We start from the raw sequence: 21492 nt of genomic DNA on the forward strand, positions 1-21492 counted from the left end.
CAGTCTTTGGAGATTGAACGTTGGAAGCTGAACTTTCTCACACATCTTGGATGATTCTTATGCAAACACTAGTTTGAAAATCTCTAACTAGGATTTGCTTTTATCAGCATCATTTTCCCTAATTTATTGCTTTATTTTTAACCCTGATTTGGTGTCTCTGTAGTTACAAACTGGTAATAGGTTAAAATTGTAGACACCAAATGAACTGAGTGAGAATACACAAGAAACAGTATAAAATTATTTACAAGTAGGGATTTTTTTTTTAAAGATTTATTTTATTTTTATTACAAAGTCAGATATACTGAGAGGAGGAGAGATAGAGAGGAAGTGGAGCTGCCGGGATTAGAATCAGCAGCCATATGGGATCAAGGTGAGGGCCTTAGCCACTAGGCCACGCTGCCAAGCCCCGAGTAGGGATTTTTTTTTTGGAGTTATTGAAGAGCTGATTCCATGATTTTTTGTTTTCTTTACTGTGTTTTACAGAATTTTCTGAGTACTTAATTTCCTTTAATCAGTTATATATATACATATATGAGTTAAGTCACATAGCACACAAGGCAGTGACCCCCTTCTAGAGGGAGCTGCCTTAAATAATTTTTAACTGTTTATTCTAGTACTTACATTTATATTTCTTTCTTGCGTATATTTTTAAATATAGAAACTAAAACTATGTTTAAAAAGTACAAAAAGTTTCACTTCTAATCCTGTTTTACGTTGTTCCCTGTTACAGATTATTTAGATAGTTCCTTTTTTTCTTCCAGTGTGTTTATCCAGGGATGGGGAATGTCCAGCCCTCTGGTTGTATGAGGCCCACAAAATTCATTTTATCTGGACCTACAAGGGCAGCTGCAGACGTGACTCGAGACTCAATAATTCATAGCAGGCTAATGTTTAAGTTGACAATTCTGAATGGCCTGCAAGTGATGTTATAAATATCCAAATTGCCCTTGGCAGAAAAGGCTCCCCACTGCTGTAACTGCACATGAAACAAGTACAAATATATATTCTTATTTTCTTTTAACAAAAATCAGAGGGTAGTATATATATACATTGTTCTGTTTTCCTTAACATCTTGGAGATCTTGTTTTATTAATGTGTACTCATCTTCCTCATCTTTTATAGCTGCATGGTATTGAATTATGACTGTCTCTTGGTTTACTGGCCCAGTTCTCTGTTGTACTTGACTAGTTTCTAGTCCTCTATACCTGTAAATGATATCACAGTAAATAATATCATGCACATTGTATTTTGTCAAATTAGGGGATATACCTTTTTAACATTTTAAGATAGCTTTTAGAGTTGATGACTTACCATAATTTAATTGACAGTGATGTTTCATAGTGTTACATGAAATGTAACACGACATTGATAGGGTGTCCTTTCATGTTTTATGGAGTGTCGCCTAAGTTAGATTCCCAATGGAGAGATTTCTGAGTCAAGGGCAAATGCATTTGTAGATTTGGAAAATAAACAAAATACACTTATTTCAGTGATACTAAGCCTTCATCTTAAATGGTAGTTTTGTCATTTTGTCTAAATTGCTCTGATTAAACCATGAAGGAATAGCCTATCTAATTCTTTCTCCTTTTTGTGATGGGATAATTACTAAATATTAATTGAATGACTTCTGTGTGGTAAGTTCTTAGATAGTTGCTATTGAAAATGTGTTAATGTGTCTGCGTATTCCCTAATATTAATTAGGGAATTAATGAAAAATTTTCATCATTTTAATGCTCATTGTGTCATTCTTCATGTTGAAATATACATGTTACATGTTTTAGTAGAATATCATAAATTCAGACACTTTCGGTATTAGCATTTGTTATCTTCTTAAGTTTTTCTTTTTCTCCCTTCCTCCTTAGGTCAAAATGTGGAGAAAGAGATGAACTATCTCCAAAAAGAATTAAAGTGGAGGTATGGTCATATATTATATTTTCTTAAGTTGGTAACATTTGCTTCTGAATTAAGATAATCAAAAATGGAGTAAAATCTTAATAATTCAGCCCAAAAGAAGAACTGTAGAATCTTGGAAACAATATAAAATGTTGTTACTTTGAAGTGTCTACAGTAATGTGAACTAGCTAAACAAGAAAATTCCTTTTATTCATCCTTCCCTGCCCCCCGTATTTTATTTGAAAGGCAGAATGACAGAGAGCGCTTCCATCCTCTGCTTCACTCTCCCAGTGGCTATCATGGCCAGGACTGGGCAGGCTGAGACCAAGGGCCCATGAACCAGGGCCATGTTTTGCTACTTTTCTGGGCTCATGAGTAGGAAGCTGGATTAGAAACTGAACAACTGGGTCTCAAATAAGCAGCCTAATTTGGGATACTGGATTGACCCTTCTTCTCCTGCCCCCAAAAAGACTCTTCAACCTACATTCTAGATTGATGTCCAGTGAGTTTATCAAAGATTTATTTGCATATTGATGTTTCTTGTAAATGTAAAACTCCTTACTGTTTAGACTATGTATATGCATTTCATGGTACAAATAATTCAGGAGAGCTTTTGTTTCTTTACATTAATTTTCTGAAAGAAATGGCAGTTTAATAGCTACAAGTTAGGGAGACTACTTCAGTTACCACTGTAGGATCGTTGCTGAGGCTGTTCTGATTCTAAACTTGTAAATGGTATGGGAGACATTGAACAAGAAAAATGTGCTTGTTGAAAGTCTCCCAGAGTGATAGAACACTCTTAGAGCCACTGTTCCTTAATTCAGATGGAATGCTTTTTTTAAAAGCTTAGTCTATAGAAAGAGTGAAAATGTGAAGCTGGATGATTTTGTCTTATTTTATCCCTTAGGCAGAGAATGGGGATCAGTACCCTGTTGGCCATCCTATTATTTAATCTCAAGTAAAACAAATTATGCTTGACAGTGCTAAACTTCCATTATCAAATGATACTAAGTGCATATGTGTGGAAGTAATACTTTCTTTGTACCAATACCAGGGCTGTCCTGCAAAAGCATAAATTTCTTGCTTACTTAATTTCTTTCCTGTGGCTTTTTACCATACCTGTGTGCTGCTGCACTTACCCATTCTCAGCTGTTTCAGCACTGGCCAACTTTCTGGTTTTGGAACATGCCTCACTAATTTGTGCCTCAGCACCAACTGCTCATTCTACCTAGGGTTACATTCTTTTAGATTAACTCAAGTAAGTATCCTGTGACTTCTCTGCCTCCTTTTCTTTCTTTCTTTTCTTTTTTTTTGTCCATAGAGTGTTTTTTTTTTTTTTAAGACAGATTTTACAGAGAGGAGAGATAGAAAAAGAAGGTCTGCCATCCACTGGTTCACTTCCCAGATGCCTTCAACAGCCAGAGCTGAGGACATCTGGGACTTCTCCTGGGTCTCCCTTTTAGGTGCAGGATCCCAAGGACTTGGGTCATCGCTTCACTGCCTTCCCAGGCCATAAGCAGAGAGCCAGATTGGACGTGAGCCTCAAACTGGAGGTCATGTGGAATGCTGGCAGTGTAGCAGGCAGTGGCAGAGCGTGTTATGACACAACACTAGCCCCTACTCATTTATTCTTTTACAAAGCCACTTGAACAATTCTGGATTCAGAATTAAAGATAATCAGTGTTTCCTTTTCATGTGAATAGTGGACTAACCTTTCTGAATTAGAGAAATGACTACTCAGCTTCTAGCTTTAAATACCTGTGTTGGGCCCGGCGGCGTGGCCTAGCGGCTAAAGTCCTCGCCTTGAAAGCCCCAGGATCCCATATGGGCGCCGGTTCTAATCCCGGCAGCTCCACTTCCCGTCCAGCTCCCTGCTTGTGGCCTGGGAAAGCAGTCGAGGACGGCCCAAAGCTTTGGGACCCTACACCCACGTGGGAGACCCTGAAGAGGTTCCAGGTTCCTGGCTTCAGATTGGCGTGCATTGGCCCGTTGCGGCTCACTTGGGGAGTGAATCATCGGATGGAAGATCTTCCTCTCTGTCTCTCCTCCTCTGTATATATCTGGTTGTAATAAAATGAATAAATCTTTAAAAAAAATTTAAAAAAAATACCTGTGTAGACACTAACCTCTTGATTATGTTTCCCATAAATAGACTTTAGCTTTGAATTTAGAACAGTGGATCATTTCTTTGTTGTTGGTTTATTTTTTGTTTTGTTTTTGTATGGCTTTTCCCAGTGCATATGGGACTGTGTCACATAATGCAGTGTAATTAATAAAAAAAAAAGATTTATTCTTGGGAAGGCAGAATGAGAGAGAGAGAGAGGTCTTCCATCTTCTGGTTCAGTTCACCTAGTCTGGGCAAGGCTAGAGCTAGGAGCTTGGGGTGACAGGAACCCAAGTCAGCTAACTGTTGGTTCCCAGGCACATTAACAGGAAGCCAGATGGAAAACAGAGTGGCTGGGGCATGAACTCAGGCACTTGGAATGCTAGCATCCCCGGTGACACAACCATGTTTTCCCCTTTGCTTAGTTGTTAAATAGCATTTATGTATGGCTGTCATCAGTGTCTCTAAAAGTGTGTGACTCTATGTATGTGTGTGTGTTTCTGTACCCATTCAGGTATGTTGTGTAAGCCTTAAAGATTTGTTGTAATAATCTCTGAGTGAGATTTGAGATATTAAGAGTTTTCGTTTGGTTCTAGAGGGTAGTGCTGAGGTAGTTAACATTGATTTGTAGGAAGATACTCTGCTAGGGCTTTTTATCAGGTGTTAGTATTTTACTTCCCTTTACCTTCTGGCATGAGATGAGATCATGACAGCCTCTGAAGAGGAGGTATCATTTATTTATTTAAGCTGACTTTTAAAAGGTTGAGCAGCCAGCCTGGTGGCATAGTAGATTAAGCTGCTATTTGGGATACCTGCATCTCATATTAGTGTGCTGGTTTGCAATTTGGGTTCCAGCTACTCCACTACTGATCTAGCTGCCTGGTAATGTGGCTGGGAAGCAGCAGATGGTGATTCAAATACTTGGGCTCCTATCACACACATGGGAGACCAGAAGTGGAGTTTCTGAATCCTGGCTTCAGCCTGGTCCAGCCCTCGCTTTTGTGTGGCCATTTGGGGAGCAAATTAGCAGATTTCTCTCACTGTTGCTGTCTGTCACTTTGCCATTAAAAGAAATAAATCTGTAAAAAATATGAGTAAGGATTTGCTTTCAGATGGTAGGGATCTTGGGGGCAGAGGTTAAGGGTGGCCTTAAAAAAATAGACTAGGGGGGCCCAGGTGATAGCCCAGTGGCTAAATCCTCACCTTGCATCTGCTGGGATCCCGTATGGGCTCTAATTCACATATTAGCTGCTCCATTTCCCATCCAGCTCCCTGCTTGTGGCCTGGGAGAGCAGTAGAGACGGCCAGAGGCCTTGGGACCTTGCACCTACATGGGAGACCCAGGGGAAGCTCCTGGCTGCTGGCTTCAGATCAGATTGGCTCAGCTCTGGCCATTGTGGCCACTTGGGGAGTGAACCAACAGATGGAAGATCTTTCTATCTCCTCTGTGTATAAATATACAACAGAAAAGAATATTTTAAAAAGGTAGTTTAATTAAAAAAAATAAATTAGCATAGTCAAAACCACAGAAGAAAATACTAGACATTAGAGAACAGTAAGTAGGAGACCAATTTGTATATAAAAGGTCTCATAAATAAAGCTAGAATGATTTTAGAAATCTTTAAGCATGCTTTTTTGTTTTATTTAGTTTGTATTTCCTTTGTGTTTGTTAATGTGTTATTCTCTATTTAAGTAAGTAATATAAAGGCAAGCTTAACCTGTTGTGAAGTGCAACCAATTCCTAAATTAAGGAGACAGTTTTTCCTCTTTCATTTTTAATTTTCCAGAATTCTTTAAAACAGCTAATAAGCATACAGGTTAGGTTTGGACTCTTTTTTAATCTTGAAAGATAATTTTTACACGAAAAATGAAAGAAATGTAATATCTGATAGACAATATAGAAATAGATCAAAATAATTTGACATACAAGAGAAACATTTTCTTGCCTACAATTAGCCATGCATTAACATACACTAATAATAATGCTGCGTTGAAGCTCAGTAAGCTATCTTTCTGTTGCTCAATGTTATGTTTCCCTGATCTGTACATGTGGAGTTGAGTAGAAGAAGATAGAGCAAATCAAGAAAAATTAGCTGATTTATTACTACCCTACTTATGACAGGGCATATATAGGATGGTTTGGCAGCTATTTAAGTAAAGGATATGAAAAACCAAAAGACAGAATCTCTCCCTCAATTTTTAAACTGTAAGTACAGTGTAGATTGAGTTGGCATCCTCTGCTTTCATAAAGGACATGGTGAGTTACCTAGAGTGTTGCAAAGAGCCTTAGGAGGGAGGGAGGACATAGTAAGCTGCGGGCTCAGAGCTGTTCATATCTCATCTGTACGTTTTCCTCATTCACTGAGATTGCTGGAGACCAGGCAGGGTTGGGAGGAAAGAGAATTTTTGACCCCTGAAGAAGATAAAACTAGGAAGAAACATCTGCCGGCAGTTCAAGGAGTGTGCGGGTAGAGCATGAGGAAGGGGAAGGGAAGAGGGTCAGTTAATCCACCTGCACTATTACTAAGGCCGCTAGGGAGAAATTTGATGTAGACTCTAACCCTTTGGATCAGAAAACCACAAGCATTACAATCTTCTATTCATACAGAAAGTGAATAGAAAAGGGAAAAGCACATCTGGGGTTGAGAACGTCTGCTGTAACATGTCATTTAGAGACAGCTAAGCCATGTGGCTTTAAGCTTGCTAGTGTTTGTCGGAAAGGGTGAGGAGGGATGGGGGTGGCGACCAGTGGGATGAGGGTAACTAGGTCAGGAGCAGCCCTCTATCTTATGTTTTCTTGGTGCTCAGACCCAGCTTCATCAGCAAAGGAACATGCAAGGATATGACGTGGAGATAAATTGTTCATGGTGGGTCATAGCTGGTAGCTGGGGACATGGTTTAGAGACTTAGAATAAACACCCTGCACCAAGTCAGTGTGAAAAAGACCAGTTTTGTGGGAATGTTCTCAGTTTCAGTGCCAAGACCTATTTTGGTACCTTAAACCTACGTTATAGTTCATGCAGTAATAGCTGTTCAGTCCTGATGAATTGTGGAGAGTGTGGAAGAAAATGACAGTGACTGATGGGTTCAGCTGCAGAGGAACTGACAATTACTTGGATATTGTTATTATTTAAAACTTTTGTTAATGATGAAACAGTATCCATTTTCTAAAAGCTTTCATGTGTAAGAATTTCCTCCCAGCCTTTCAGCACTTTCATGGTTGAATAAGTCTGACAGTGTATTTTATGGCAAGATTTGCCATTTGCATTACCATCTTTCCCATCCCCACAAAAGTCCTCAAGTGGGTGGTTATCATCCCCATTTTAAAATTGGCAATATTAGAAACAATGAGTTAACTTTCTTGTGTGAGATCACATGTTCGATTCCCAATGCAAGAAGAGTATGCTTTTTGTCCTTGCTGAGGGTGTCACTCCCTCTCTGCTTTCAAGAGGCATCCCACCACCCCAGCTTTCTCTTGGGAGATGGTTTCCTGTTTCCTCTTCTTTCTCTGTTTACCTGGTCCCTTTGCAGATAAGCTTCTCTGTCTGCGACCAGTTTTAAAACAATGCTGAAATATTGGGTATTCTGGCTGGGCACATGCCACCCAGTGCCTGCTGATGACTTGAGGGCCTTCTGCCCTGGGTCCAGAGCCCTGCTTTTGCTGAAGCTCTGCAGCCGTGAATCTACTCACCTGGCTTATCCTGGAGCCTCATGGCAGATGACTCAGCATGTCCCCAGCTGAATCAGTCAACATTCGGACACTGCATAAGCTTCCAGCTTCCAAGTTCCCTGTATAGTGAATGGCAAAATCTTGGTGACCCAAAGTCTGGAATTTGTATTTCTCTATTAAGTTTGCCACCATCCAGGAACTAGGCCACCATTTTCTGTCTTTGCCGTAGCTCTGCATCCAGGCTCCCTGCCACTGTACATACACACATCTTCTCTCCCTCTCTCTAGCTTACCCATGGCATTGCATTCAGATTTGAATGCAGATGTGATCCATCTCCTCCCTGAGACCTTCAGTGACTTCGTTATTTGCATTTAAGATCAAAACCTAAAAATCTTGACAGCTTACAAGCTTTTGCAGAGTCTGGCTTTGCATTTCCTCTGCTTCTGTCACCATTCCCACCTTTCAGTGTGTTCTTCGTTTTAGCCATGTTAAATATTTTGCAAATGCTAGAATGTATGCTGTTTTTGTCTTCAGACCTTTGTACAAGCGTCTTGCTTTTCTTTCAGACCTCAGCCCAACCATCATGCCTGTGGGAACCCTTCTCTGTACCACTGCTCTCTGCTGTGCCCTGAGCCTTCTCCACTTCCCGCTCTGGTCTGTGGTGGTCAGGGCAGAAGGCACAGCTATCATGTTTGACGTTGCCTAGCCCCTACAGTTTGTGAATCAGGTCAACATGACATTTTTGTCAAAGGAATAAACATGTGCTTCTGTTTTTTTTTTTCTATGTTCTTTTTAAAGAAGCAACTCTCCACCAGTAAATCCAGTATTTTCTTATTGGTCTTGGTGATAAATGGCCAGTCCCTGCACATTTTGTAAGATGTTTATGCTCTTTAACTCTAAAATGTATCCTTTGTCTCTGTACTGTAGTTGTCTAGAGCATGTTGCCTGCTTTACTGTAATTAAACCTGGTGGTTTTTGGATGAGCTTAGTGTAAATATCAGTACAGCTGTTTGGTCTTTTCTGTGTGTCACATCATTAAATATTACTCGAGAAACATTTGCTTCCTTAAAATGTTGCATAAATTAGCTAAGTATTATTGTTTATGTCCATTTCATAGATGAGAAAAAAGACACTAATGGTAATCTGCCCAGTGTCATAGCAAGTTAGTAGAATTGGGCTTTGAACTCAGTGCTGGTCATAACATTAAAGCAGCCCATAAGCAACAGCTGTGAGATAAATGCCTGGGTTTCCTGTTGTAAGCTTCGTAAGTAACTAGACAGCCTCTGCAGTTATGACATTAGGGAGTCCTGGGCTTGTCTGTAGGGGAGATTAAGTGGGACAAGGCATGTAAAAATGCAGAACATAGAAACCACAGCTCCATGTCTCAAATAGGGTAAGCTGTTTATTTCTTAATATGCTGTGTAATTTTAAGAGCTTTGGTTTGTAATGATTCACCTTCTTCTATAATTGTATAGTTTATCAAACAAGGGCTAAATACATGTTTTAGAGTGTATTATTGATGACAGTTTTTCTGAGGAGTTCTTTAGTACCTCTCATCAGTTACTTAAACCATGCTGTTGTGAATAGTGGTTGTGATATTTTGTAGTTATAAATAAATAGGGGAAAAGTAGTAAGTGGGTTATAGCACAAATATGTAATCATAGAATAGAAATAATTGAAGTGTTGTCCAGAAATTAGAGTGATTAGTCCAAACCACTAGATGAAATACAACCATTGTTATCAATACCATAAAGTTTACTTTCCAGTGTAAAGCAAAGGGAAATGAGTAATTTTTTTTCTCTTCATCTATGTTTTTATTGATGTTACAGTTACAGAAAATAAGGCATTCAGAGATAGGCATTCAACCTTGTAGTTAAAATGTCCAGGTCCCATATTGGAGTCCTTGGATTTCGGGCCATGTGCGAGTCCCAGCTCCTGCTCGCTGGGCCAGCTTCCTCCTACAGACCCTGGGCGGCAGCTGATAGCTCAGGTAGTTGCTCCAGGGAATGGGAAAATTGCATTGAGGTCTCAGCTCTGGTTTCCACCTGGAAAGAAATTAGGAGTGAGCATTCTCTTTCTCCCTCCCTCCCCCTTCCTTTTTCTCTGCCTTTCAAATAACTGAGAAAGAATAAAAGATAAATAAGACATTTGATACAGAAAATATAGGAATGACATACTGTACACTTGAAAATTAACATTATTTAGATGATGGGATATTAGGTGGTTTTGCTGCTTTATTTTCCAAATTTCAAGGTAATACGGTGTTTTATTGCAAACTTGCAGTCTAAAGAATTTATTCCTTGATCCACAGGATGGGTTTCCAGATTTCCAGGATTCTGTGCAGACACTCTTCCAGCAAGCTAGGGCTAAGAGTGAAGAACTTGCAGCTCTTGGTTCTCAGGTAACACACGACAAATTCTTTCTTTATAGTGACATCTGTAGATCACATTAACAAATAGCTCTTTCAACTAGTTTAATTAGTGCGCGCGCTTCGGCAACACATATACTAAACTAGTTTGATTGAAGTTATCTGAAAATATCCAGAGCTGTATCAACATTGTAATCATGACCATTTGGTTTCTTTTGGTATATGAGCAGAATTTGGTAGCGAGCTACTGGCTTATTGTTTGTAGTTTTACAGATAATGAGACAGTTTCTCCAGAAAACCCAGAAAAATGCAGTTTGACTCATTACAGCCGTGCTGACTTTGTGTAATAGAACTCAGTCAAAATTGTGTTAGTTTTCAACAAAATATTAAAGCATTTGAATTTAGATAATTTTTAAAAATTGTTAAATGTGCAGTTTGAGGTGCTTTTGACATGATTTGTGTGTGGGCACTGAAGCCTATTTAGAAAAGTCATTTCTGCTAACATTTTTTCAGGAGCTTGTAAGCTTTATTCTGTTACAGTTCCCCTGAGTGATTTCCTTTTTATCACATTTAGAATCACCACGTTTTGTGTTTTCATGTTGAGATGATAAAAAATTATATATTTCCCCTTGAGAATGCATATTAACATGTTATTTAATTAGTAACAAGTTCAGATGAGATGAAGTTATGGTCACTTTTGATATGATTATGTACATTTAGGAAAAGAGCATTTCTATGTAGTCTATGGCCATAACATTCTTCTTGTTGACTTTTATATTGTAAATCAGGACATTCTGTAAGCAATTTCATGTAGCACTTTCTTGTACTACTGTTTGAGGTGACCTGGTATTGATTTCTTCTCTGCGTTAAATTCTTGAGAAAATATCAGAAACACACTGCTTTGAGTATCACAAGTAATTTGAAGGCGTCCATTAAAAAGAAACTTACAAAACACATACAGTGATAGGTCTATGTGTCAGCTGACTGTGTATTTTAAAACATGTGCTTTTATGATTGGTTGGGAATCCTGCAGCTTCATCCTGGGATGAAAGCAAAGTCACCATCGGCATTGACATTTTCCTGCATAATTTGCATTGTTTAATTTTAGTGGGAAGTGTGTTTCTCTTGTTCTTCTAGACAACCATTTTACACCTTTTCTCCCCCAAGCACACTGTCATGTCAGAGTCTGTGTAGTGCCAAATCCTAAAATAAAAATGCCAAGATTTCACCCTGTTGGAAGCAGCCTGTGGCAGATGCTGCTGTTTCTTTTAGCTTTCTTTTTTCAAAACTGCTTTAAAGGACACAGTACCTTTGGAAAACAAAGCCAAGGTTATATTGCTTTGGAGCTGAGATGGAATTTATAAGTTAGAGAAAGGGATCTGTATTTTAATATGATGATATAGACATCTATGCATATTTATGGCATGTGTACACCACATGAAGTGTGAACTAATTTTAAAGAATGCTAAATATGTTTGCTAGAGTCTAAAATTGACATCTTTAAGCCATTAAAAAGTCTAGAATAGTTCAGTTGCTGATTTTATTTTTGCTTTACTTACTAGCAGCCTGAAAAGGTGATGGTGAAGCAGATGGAGTTCCTGTGCACCCAGGCTGGCTATGAGAGACTGCAGCAGGGCGAGAGAAGACTGTCTGCAGGGCTTTACCGACAAAGCTCAGAAGAACACAGCCCTAACGGCCTGACTTCCGAGAACTCAGACGGACAAGGTGTGTCTTAGAATGACCCATGCTGGACGGCCTTGTGGCTCAACAGCTTAAGCCACCATTTGGGATGCCTGCATCCAGGCAGCTTTCTGTCTGGTCTCCTACTGTTGCTTCTTGGAAAGCCTTGGATGATGGCTCAAGTGCCACATGTGGAGTAGATGGAGTGGGGTCTTGACTCTGGCCTAGCCCAGCCCCTACTGTTATGGACATTTGGGGAGTGAGTCAGCAGAGAAAAGGTCTGTCTCTTCCTCTCTAGATCTGCCCCTCTCCTTCTCTCACTCCCCGTTTTTTCCCCAGCTGCCTTCCCCTCTCACTGCCCCACCATACAGCCTTTCAAGTAAATGAAAATAAATACCATTATATCAAATATAATGACCTATAGCCTTCACATTACTACCATGTATACACTAAAGAGACTGAAAAAAATGCCGATTTTTAAAACTTAATGTTTTGTAGAAATTTTGTCCAGGTTCTCTATCCAGTATTATTCCCTAATTGTCTGTTTCTCTAAGAAGGAAATAATTCATCCTGCAATTTTTAATTTGTAAGGCTTTTTCTTTATTATCATTTTTGAGATCCTATCAAATGTTTATCCTTTCTTAAAAAATCAAAAATCTGTATTTTTAAGAATTAAAAAACAAGTTTGTCTGAAGTATATAGCATTTGTTTCTTTTTAAAAAATTGATTAATCTGAAAGAGGTATAGGAAGAAGGATTGAGAGAGTGAAATCTTCCATCTGCTGGTTGGTTCACTCCTTACATGGCCAACATGGCCAGGGCTGGTTCAGATTAAAGCCAGGAATCCGTAATTTGGTCCCAGTTGCTCACATGAGAGGCATGGACCCAAGCACTCCTCTGTTGCTTCTCTCTTTCCCAGGTGCGCTAACAGGGAGCTGGAGCATAAGGAAACAGCCAGGACTTGAACCTTTGCCCATATGGATGCCCGTTGTAGGCAGCAGCTGTAATGTGCTGTGCTGTAACCCTGGGCCCCTTCCATTTGTTTCATAAAAGACTATGGTAACTGCTTGTAAAGTCTTATGACAAAGGGCAGTTCTTAAGTTTAAAAACTATGTATTTTGGCTGTTTTGAGTATTATTTTATCTTTTTCAAGTTCTCACAATGAAGCAAATCCCATTACTATTAATCACTCTTCACATTTCTGTTTTCATATTTCCTGTGTGCCAGGTATGTTTGTAGCACAGCACTGCAGACAGCAATGAGTAAGATACAAATCTTTGCTCACTCAGAGCTTACAGTCCAATGGAGGAAGATGTACAGTATTTGTGTGTGTGTATATATATATGTATATATATAAGTATATATACACACACACATATACCAGTAATTTTGTAGTACATTTAAAGATCCATTACTGTTGTCCAAAAAAATATTTATTTCTAAAAAAGAATATCATCTTAGCAAATATTCTGCAGCCTTGGAGCAAGTATTACAGATGTTACCAAATCAGAGCACTGTAGGAGAAGAAGATATCACAAACATTTTAAATGTGATCTTCCTTAATTTCTCCAAACATTCATTTTTTTTAAAGATTTATTTTATTTTTTATTGCAAAGTCAGATGTACAAAGAAGAGGAGAGACAGAGAGGAAGATCTTCCATCCGTTGATTTACTCCCCAAGTGGCCGCAACAGCCAGAGCTGAGCCAATCCAAAGCCAGGAGCCAGGAGCCTGTTCTGGGTCTCCCACGTGAGTGTTAGATGGGAAGTGGGGTTGCCAGGATTAGAACCAGCGCCTGTATGGAGTCCTGGCACATTTAAGGTGAGGACTTCAGCTGCTAGGCTACCACACCTGGCCCTCTCCAAAGATTTTTTTTTTAATAAAGATTTATTTATTTTATTGGAAGGGCAGATGTACAGAGAGGAAGAGAGACAGAGAGAAAGATCTTCTGTCCGATGATTCACTCCTTGAGTGACTGCAAAGGCCGGTGCTGTGCCAGGAGCCAGGAGCCTCTTCTGGGTCCCCCATGTGGGTGCAGGGTCCCATTGCTTTTGGCCGTCTTCGACTGCTTTCCCAGGCCACAAGCAGGGAGCTGGATGGGAAGTGGTGTGGGGAGTGGGGTGCTGAAGCCGCTCCCTGGAATAGGAAAGGCCGTCGCAGGATGGTGGCTGGCCCAGGGCCAGGAGGCAGGGTTGGTCTTGCCAGCAGGTAAACAGGAAGTCACAGGGATAGGCTGATGCCCTTGCTGCGATTATGTCATTGCTACTGGCCTATCAGGTAGCGCCAAGTGGACCCAAGGGGAGAAGTGATTGGTGAAGAATGGTATAAAAGCAGCCAGTAAAAGCTAAGGAGGGGGATGATGAGGAGAAAGACTGGGAGAAGAACGATGGAGGAACGGGAAGAATGGGGCAGCAGAGAGGGGAAGAGGGGTTAAGATCTTCAGGTGAAGAAACTAAGACGTATGGGGAGGAAAAGCGGCAGAGAGGGGTACAAAGCAATACAGAAGCAGTAAGACCTATATACGGGGACAAGAATGGAGAAAAGCGGCAGAGAGGGGTACAAAAGCAATGCAGACCGAGGAAGGAACGGGAAGAAGGGTGGCGGAGAGAGGGCTGGAGAAGCGGGGAGGAAAGCTAAGACCAATTGGGAAAGGGGCAGCGAAGAGAAGGGTTTAAACGTGGCAGCTTTGGGCCCGGCGGCGTGGCCTAGCGGCTAAAGTCCTCGCCTTGAAAGCCCTGGGATCCCATATGGGCGCAGGTTCTAATCCCAGCAGCTCCACTTCCCATCCAGCTCCCTGCTTGTGGCCTGGGAAAGCAGTTGAGCACGGCCCAATGCATTGGGACACTGCACCCGCGTGGGAGACCCTGAAGAGGTTCCAGGTTCCCGGCTTCGGATCGGTGTGCATCGGCCCGTTGTGGCTCACTTGGGGAGCGAATCATCGGATGGAAGATCTTCCTCTCTGTCTCTCCTCCTCTGTGTATATCTGGCTGTAATAAAAAAAAAAAATGAATAAAATCTTTATAAAAAAAAAAAAAGTGGCAGCTTTTGGCAGTGAGGGGTCCAGTTGCGGTTCCAGCTTTCCCAGACCCTCAAGAGTGTGCCTCGTTATTTAGTGTCGCTGCTGGGCAGCAACAAAGTGCAGCTGCCAGGATTAGAACCAGCGCCCATATGGGATCCCGGCATTCAAGGCAAGGACCTTAACGATTACGCTATTGCACCAGGCCCCAAACATTCTTAATGTTTAAGACTTAACTGATACAGTTAAGGCAGGGAGCTGGATGGGAGGTGTAGCTGCAGACTGGCACCCATATGGGATCCTGGTGCATACAAGGCAAGGACTTTTAGCCACTAGGCTACCACACCAGGCCCTTAGAGTCCTCAGTTTTATGTTTAATTTATATTTACCTCTTTTAAAAAGTCCTGGCCCGGTGCCATGGCCTAGCGGCCAAAGTCCTCGCCTTGAATGTACCGGAATCCCATATGGGAGCCAGTTCTAATCCCGGCCACTCCACTTCCCATCTAGCTCCCTGCGTGTGGCCTGGGAAAGCAGTTGAGGACAACCCAAAGCCTTGGGACTCTGCACCTGTGTGGGAGACCTGGAGGAGGTTCCTGGCTCTGGCTTCGGATTGGCACAGCACTGGCTGTTGCAGCCACTTGGGAAGTGAATCATCGGACGGAAGATCTTCCTCTCTGTCTCTCCTCTCTGTATATCTGACTTTGCAATAAAAAATAAATCTTTTTTTTCTTTCTTTTTTTATTAATTACATTGCATTATGTGACACAGTTTTATAGGCACTGGGATTCCCCCCACCCCTCCCCAAACCCTCCCCCCCATGGTGGATTCCTCCACCTTGCTGCATTACCACAGTTCAAGTTCAGTTGAGATTCTTTCATTGCAAGCATCTACCAAGCATAGAGTCCAGCATCTAATTGTCCCGATAAGTTCAATGGTTTCTTGGGAAGACCATCTCTGGTCTAAAGGTAGAGCCAGCAGAGTATCATCCTGATCAGTTAAAAGCCCCAATATAACATCAGCAACAATTTATAACGTTATGGAATTAATTGACATAGTATTGAGTAACCAATATATTAAAAGAGAAAAAAAATGCAAGTTCTTAACTACATCCTGTGACTTCTTCATTGACATTTCAATTTTAGTTTATATACAACCGGGTTCTATATACCTTAAAAAGGTTATAGATTATTATTCAGTTGTTTCGTGTCTATTTTCATTATAGTATTTAGCATTTTATAGCATTGAAGCATAATTTTGCTGAACCTGGCTGTCTTTCGGGTAGTCTAGACTGGCTTATAACTCTAACAAAACTTATGTCAACAGTTTAGGTGCTGAACAGTTTTACAAGGGGTGTGCAGAGAAATCTTCAGTACCCTAGTGAGGAGTAACCAATCTTTGTGTCCCACCTAGTAAGGTTTAAGTAAATCCATGCTGACCGTTTCCTGTCTGATTCTAAGCTTTCCTTGTTGTCCTGGCAAATATTAAGCCATGTGACTAGGATGAAATGACTTAGCATTTTTCCCTGAATCATTATTTAAGAAAATTTTTTTGCAACTGTTATCTGTGTGCCGGTTAACTTTCCTCACTCTTTTTCCAAGGAGTGTTCAGGCGGTTTATGAAAACTTAACTATTTTTTTATTTAAAATGTATTTGTATTGTTTATTTGAGAAAGAGAGTTCACGCTTCAAAAGTTCACAAGAGCCAGATCTGAGCCAGGCAAAAGCCATGAGCTGGAAACTGCATCAGTCTCCCACATGAGCATCCCCTGCTGGCTCGCAGGATGCATGTTGGCAGAGCTGGCACTGCCAACCCAACCCAGGCACTTTGATAAGGAATGTGGGTGCCCAGGCCATATCTTAACCACTCGTACCAAATGTCTGTCCTGAACATTTATTTCTAAGAAAAGCTAAGGTGTGTTTTTAATTTTCTTCTCTTTTCCTTAGGAGAGAGACCTTTGAATCTCCGAATGCCCAATTTACAAAACAGACAGCCCCATCATTTTGTGGTGGATGGGGAGCTGAGTAAACTTTACTCCAGTGAGGCAAAGTCCCACTCATCAGGTGAGAATGTGGCTTTTTTGGAGTATAGAGTAACACTTCAACACAAACATCTTTTCTCTTCTCCAACCAGCTTCCCCACACATAACGAAACAGTGACATTACTAAGAGCTAAGTTGGTTCTTCTCCCCTTAGGAACTATAGAGTGCCTTAATATCAGCCAGTCTTTTTGAGAGGTGGTCGAGTGGGTTGCTGGCGGCAGCCATGTGATCCCACAGACACCAAGATGCAGATCTTTGTGAAGACTTTGCTGGGCAAGACCATCACCCTCAAGATCAAGCCCAGCAACAGCATCGAAAATGTCAAAGCCAGAATCCAAGACCAGGAGGGCATCCCCCGTGACTGGCAGTGTCTGATGTTTGTCAGCAAGCAGCTGGAGGACAGCTGCACTCTCAAACTAGTATCCAGAAAGAGTCCACCCTGCACTTGATACCCCGCCTGCGGGCAGCACCATCAAGCCCTCCCTGCAGCAGCTTGCCCAGAAGTACAGCTGCAGTGAAATGGTCTGCCGCAGGTGCCTGCACCCCACACCATCAGCTGCCACAAGAAGAAACGCAGTCACAACAAGCACCTGTGCCCCAAGAAGGGCAAATAAAGCCCCACTCCCAGGGTCTCCGCAGCCTCAATTAAGTTTCCCTTTCACTGACTAGAACAGTAAGAAAAAAAGAGTAGTTATTCCAGAGAATGTTAGAAAATGCTCTTAATGCTTCTGTTTATTATGGTTAGCTGTTACATGTATAGTGACACTTATGAAAAGTTTAATCTGTGTACTAAGTTTAAACTGGTTTGAGTGGTGCTGTTTTGCTCTTTTCTGTGATAGCATGTAGTGTGGATTTGGTGGGTTCTCTTTGCTCTCTAATTAGGAAAACGTTATGGACCAAAATCTAAACCTCATGTACGTGCATTTTGGAGATGATATTCATGTTTCAGAAATAAATTCCATAGAAGGCTGATGGCTTCTTTATAGACATCTACATGTTTTTGCCAAAGTTAAGTAAGACAGAGTGTTAGAGACTAGCACCATTTGACAGAATTTAGTGTTATTCAGTCTTTGAATTTAGTAGTCATTTAAGCAAAATTGCCAATTTTTTAGATGAAGAAAGCGAAGCTTTCCTATCAGGTCACTTTATATATAAACTCCCCATGTTATAACTGAAAACTCTAACAGCTTGTGCACTGCCCCAGAGATGCCTACAGCCAAGGCGTCCAGAACTGAAATTCAGAATCCAGTTCTTAACTACTGCTTTTTAGACAGAATTGCAAAATCACTGCTGTTTCCATTGAGGTTTGGGAGTTTGTTTTTATAATGTTGATTTTTGTAGTCCATTAATCTGTGTTATTTGTGATTTTACGCAGAGAGCCTTGGGATTTTAAAAGACTATCCTCACTCAGCTTTCACTTTAGAAAAGAAGGTCATCAAAACAGAGCCTGAAGATTCGAGATAGCTGCGATTCTCCTCCTGCTGTTTGGAAATGGCATCGACTTAAGGAAAATGCTCCATCATAGAAATAAGCCTTAATAACCAATGTTGCCTCATTCAGCTCAAACAGATTTCATAGCCAAAGCATAAGGAATGATATAGTAGTTTATGGAAAAGTAAACAACAGCCACAAAAGAGAGAATTGAGTGTGCAATCTGTAACAGAAATATTGATTCATTCACATTCCTGTGTAAGTCGTTTTATGTGGAAAGGCTTACAAATTAATATTGTAAGCATTCATTATTTAAGAATGTACAATGTGTTTGTGTAATTTATAGAAGTAAAATCTAAATGTTGAGACCTTTTGGTCCAATAGATGTGGATACAGTTTATTTTACTTGAAAATTTGTTATGTACTTTTTAGTGTATTTAGCATAAATATTATTACATGTCAAAAGTTTAGAATCTTTGTAGTCAACAAAAGGAAAGTACAGGTGATGTTATTGACAAGGCTTCATTGATTGTTTAAAAATGGAAAAGAAAATATTTGGTTTAAACCAAGGAAAATTTTGTGGGTTTGATATTTGATAAGCTTGATCTGATTTAATAGGAAATGTGTAGCATTCACTTTGTAATAGCATTTTCACTGGTTTAATCAGTGTGTACTTGCATAATCTCTAAATATTGGAGAAAAGTAAAAAAGATGAACAGTGAAGAAGAAAGTATCTCTTACGTAAATCGACCCAGATAGAGTTCTCTAGTAACTGCTGAAGAGGTAACAATTATAGGAGAGTGTTACCACTTGGACAGAAAACTTGAAGCAAGTGGAGGTGCAAAATCTTGACTTAAACATTGGTATTTCAGAATGTGTTAACCAGATGAAGACCTAGTAAGTTAATCCTAAGGGTGAAAAAGATGGTAACTGTTAATAAAGGTGTGATACATTTAAGTACCGTATTATGTCCAGAAATTCCTGTTCATGTTCAGGAATCACAGAAATTAGATGTCTCTCACAGGAGAATATCTACCCTTCCAGCTGTCACAGATGTGGGCTCATGACACCCACATTTGCAGACACATTTCTGTGGAGGTTTAATGAACACATTCATTATTTATTTTAAAATTTCATTTTTATATACCTTTGATTTGTGAATGCAATTTCTTCTTAAGATTCATTTTAACTTGAAAGGATGTTTTTAATCCCCCCTACTTAATTAATGGACTGTCTGCATTTACATAGGACTATACTTAATGTTAATAATGTCCTTGGGTCCTTATGAGAATTTCATATTAGAATCCACAGTGGAAGAAGAACTACAACATCTGCCAGTAGACATCCTGCCGATTTAAGAGAAGAGATTTGACAGCTTTACTGAACTTCCTACAGATTACCTAAACCCAGAAGTTGCCAAGAAAAGTGTAGTGACATGATGTATGTGTTATTTTGTTTCCAGTTCTGCTTTAGATCATAACTGTAAAAAAATACTAAGTCATAATCTGTTATCCTGAATTTCGTCAGCCAAATGTTAGATGAAATGTCTGCACTGTAGTCTCTGATCACTGTCACATATCTAACTGCTTTTTCAGTTTGGGGTTTGTAGGAGAGCTTCACGGTAGAGACACCAGTAAACAACTTTTATACTATTAAAAGGCTTTTTCCCTTCCTACGTGTTTTAATTGTACCATAGTGTTCTGCTCACTGAAGAAGCTTCTTATGGACCTTGCAACTCTGTTGCTAGCTTGAGGTTGATTATTGTGGTTGTATTGTTCACTGTGTATAGAAATAGTATGAGTACGACTTAAATAGAATGTTCAGTTTTTAATATTAGCCATAGCACTGGTTAGTATCTCAGTAGTTTCATGAAACGTTTCCTGTATTCTAATCTATTTTGAGAAATTTTGTGGTTTTTTTTTTAATTGTGTCTCACAGTTCAAGTTTGTAGATTTTAATAAGTAACAGTTTTTGAAGATGCAGTTGTCTTCCAACTAATATTTATCCATCTTTTATGGACCCATAAGCTGCATCTTTAAATCCATAAATAGGTTTCCTTAAGTACCATACTTTTCTTGTCTTTCAAGCTATGTGATAAGGAAGAAGCACAAGAAGAATTTCAGTAGAATACAGTTTTTATTTTATAAACACTAATGTATTAAACTTGCTATACATTAAAGCAAATAATATATATTTTTATTTGAATTGTATATATGAATTGGATGTTATAACTAGTCGATTTTTCATTGTGTTAGAGGTGTTTTCACTGAACAAGGTCAATTGGTTACCTCAGTATTACAGCCAGTATAGGCCAAGGGACCATTTCTCCCCAAATTGTGTTATACTTTATTGTGTGAAGTCTGCATTTTTGTGACTTAAAGTTGTTGGTGAGGTGGGACGAGTGCACTTGCTTCCTGTGGCAATAAAGATTTTCTGTGCCTCACATGTTTATGTTGATAACACTTTCTGCTCTGCACTTTCCACAGTGGGTGACATTGGCCTGCTCTGCCTCCCTTATCTGATCATTGGGGCTGGGCTTGGGGGTTAGCAACCAGAAGCCTCAGTCATGACTCACGTTATCGTCAGCTGCTTGCATTCCCAGTGAGTGCTCAGTGACGCTGTTTGGTCTGTCAGAGAGGCTAGTTTGTATTCTCATGGGGTGCTTATAAGACATTTTAATAACTCCACCATTTTACCCAACTAAATACATAAAAGGCAAGAGAGTAATAGTTTAACATTTATAATATATCACATTCGTGTAAATAAGGTTTGACTTCAATATTATAAGCTACTTGTTGAGCTAACTCTGTGGCAAACAACTAGCAAAAACTTGCAGCCAGAGTTTTAAAGGCTGAGTTTTGTACATGAACAGTCAGTGAAAAGCATCAACTGCTGTGCTAGGTGCCAGGTTGGGGGGTGAAGGCCACAGGAGAGTATATGAGCCTTGCTTCGGTCAGTCAGACCACAAATGCTAGTGTGTTACAGAATTGGGATGAATACGTAGCTGCTGTTGAAATGCGTTCTGTAAACATGTAGATGTTACAGTCATGGGCACATCACAGGTAAAAGATAGCACATGTGGGAAGGAGAATGCAGAAGAGGCAGAAACAGTTACAGTAAGAAGTGTGACACGAAGCCAGAAAGCCACAGTGGCAGTGCCTTCTGCACTGTCCTTTTGGGACAGATGTGGTAGGAGTAGGTTTAGATGCCACCTGAGAGGCTGGTATTGTGATGCTGTGGGTTAGGCAATTGCTTGCAACACTGGCATACCATATGATGTCCTGGCTACTCCAG

The 21492-nt window shown here is 40.1% G+C and overlaps 1 protein-coding gene and 1 pseudogene across 3 annotated transcripts in view; both read left to right on the plus strand.

Annotated features, from left to right (window-relative positions):
* Window positions 1–20641, plus strand: part of NAB1 (NGFI-A binding protein 1) — a 43741-nt gene extending 23100 nt beyond the window's left edge. For 2 of the 3 annotated variants that reach the window (XM_058664733.1, XM_058664732.1), the window contains 5 exons: window positions 1863–1914; window positions 9979–10068; window positions 11598–11760; window positions 16673–16789; window positions 18143–20641. In XM_058664733.1, coding sequence (XP_058520716.1) covers window positions 1863–1914; window positions 9979–10068; window positions 11598–11760; window positions 16673–16789; window positions 18143–18231 — 511 coding nt within the window. In that variant the 3' untranslated portion in view covers window positions 18232–20641. The remainder of the gene's footprint in view (window positions 1–1862; window positions 1915–9978; window positions 10069–11597; window positions 11761–16672; window positions 16790–18142) is intronic. The other variant, XM_058664734.1, reaches the window with a different exon arrangement.
* On the plus strand, window positions 16861–17381 carry LOC105941716 (ubiquitin-ribosomal protein eL40 fusion protein-like; annotated as a pseudogene).
* Window positions 20642–21492: the final 851 nt, after the last annotated feature.

The sequence above is a fragment of the Ochotona princeps genome, chromosome 5, assembly GCF_030435755.1.
Source record: "Ochotona princeps isolate mOchPri1 chromosome 5, mOchPri1.hap1, whole genome shotgun sequence".
Taxonomy (NCBI): Eukaryota; Metazoa; Chordata; class Mammalia; order Lagomorpha; family Ochotonidae; genus Ochotona; species Ochotona princeps.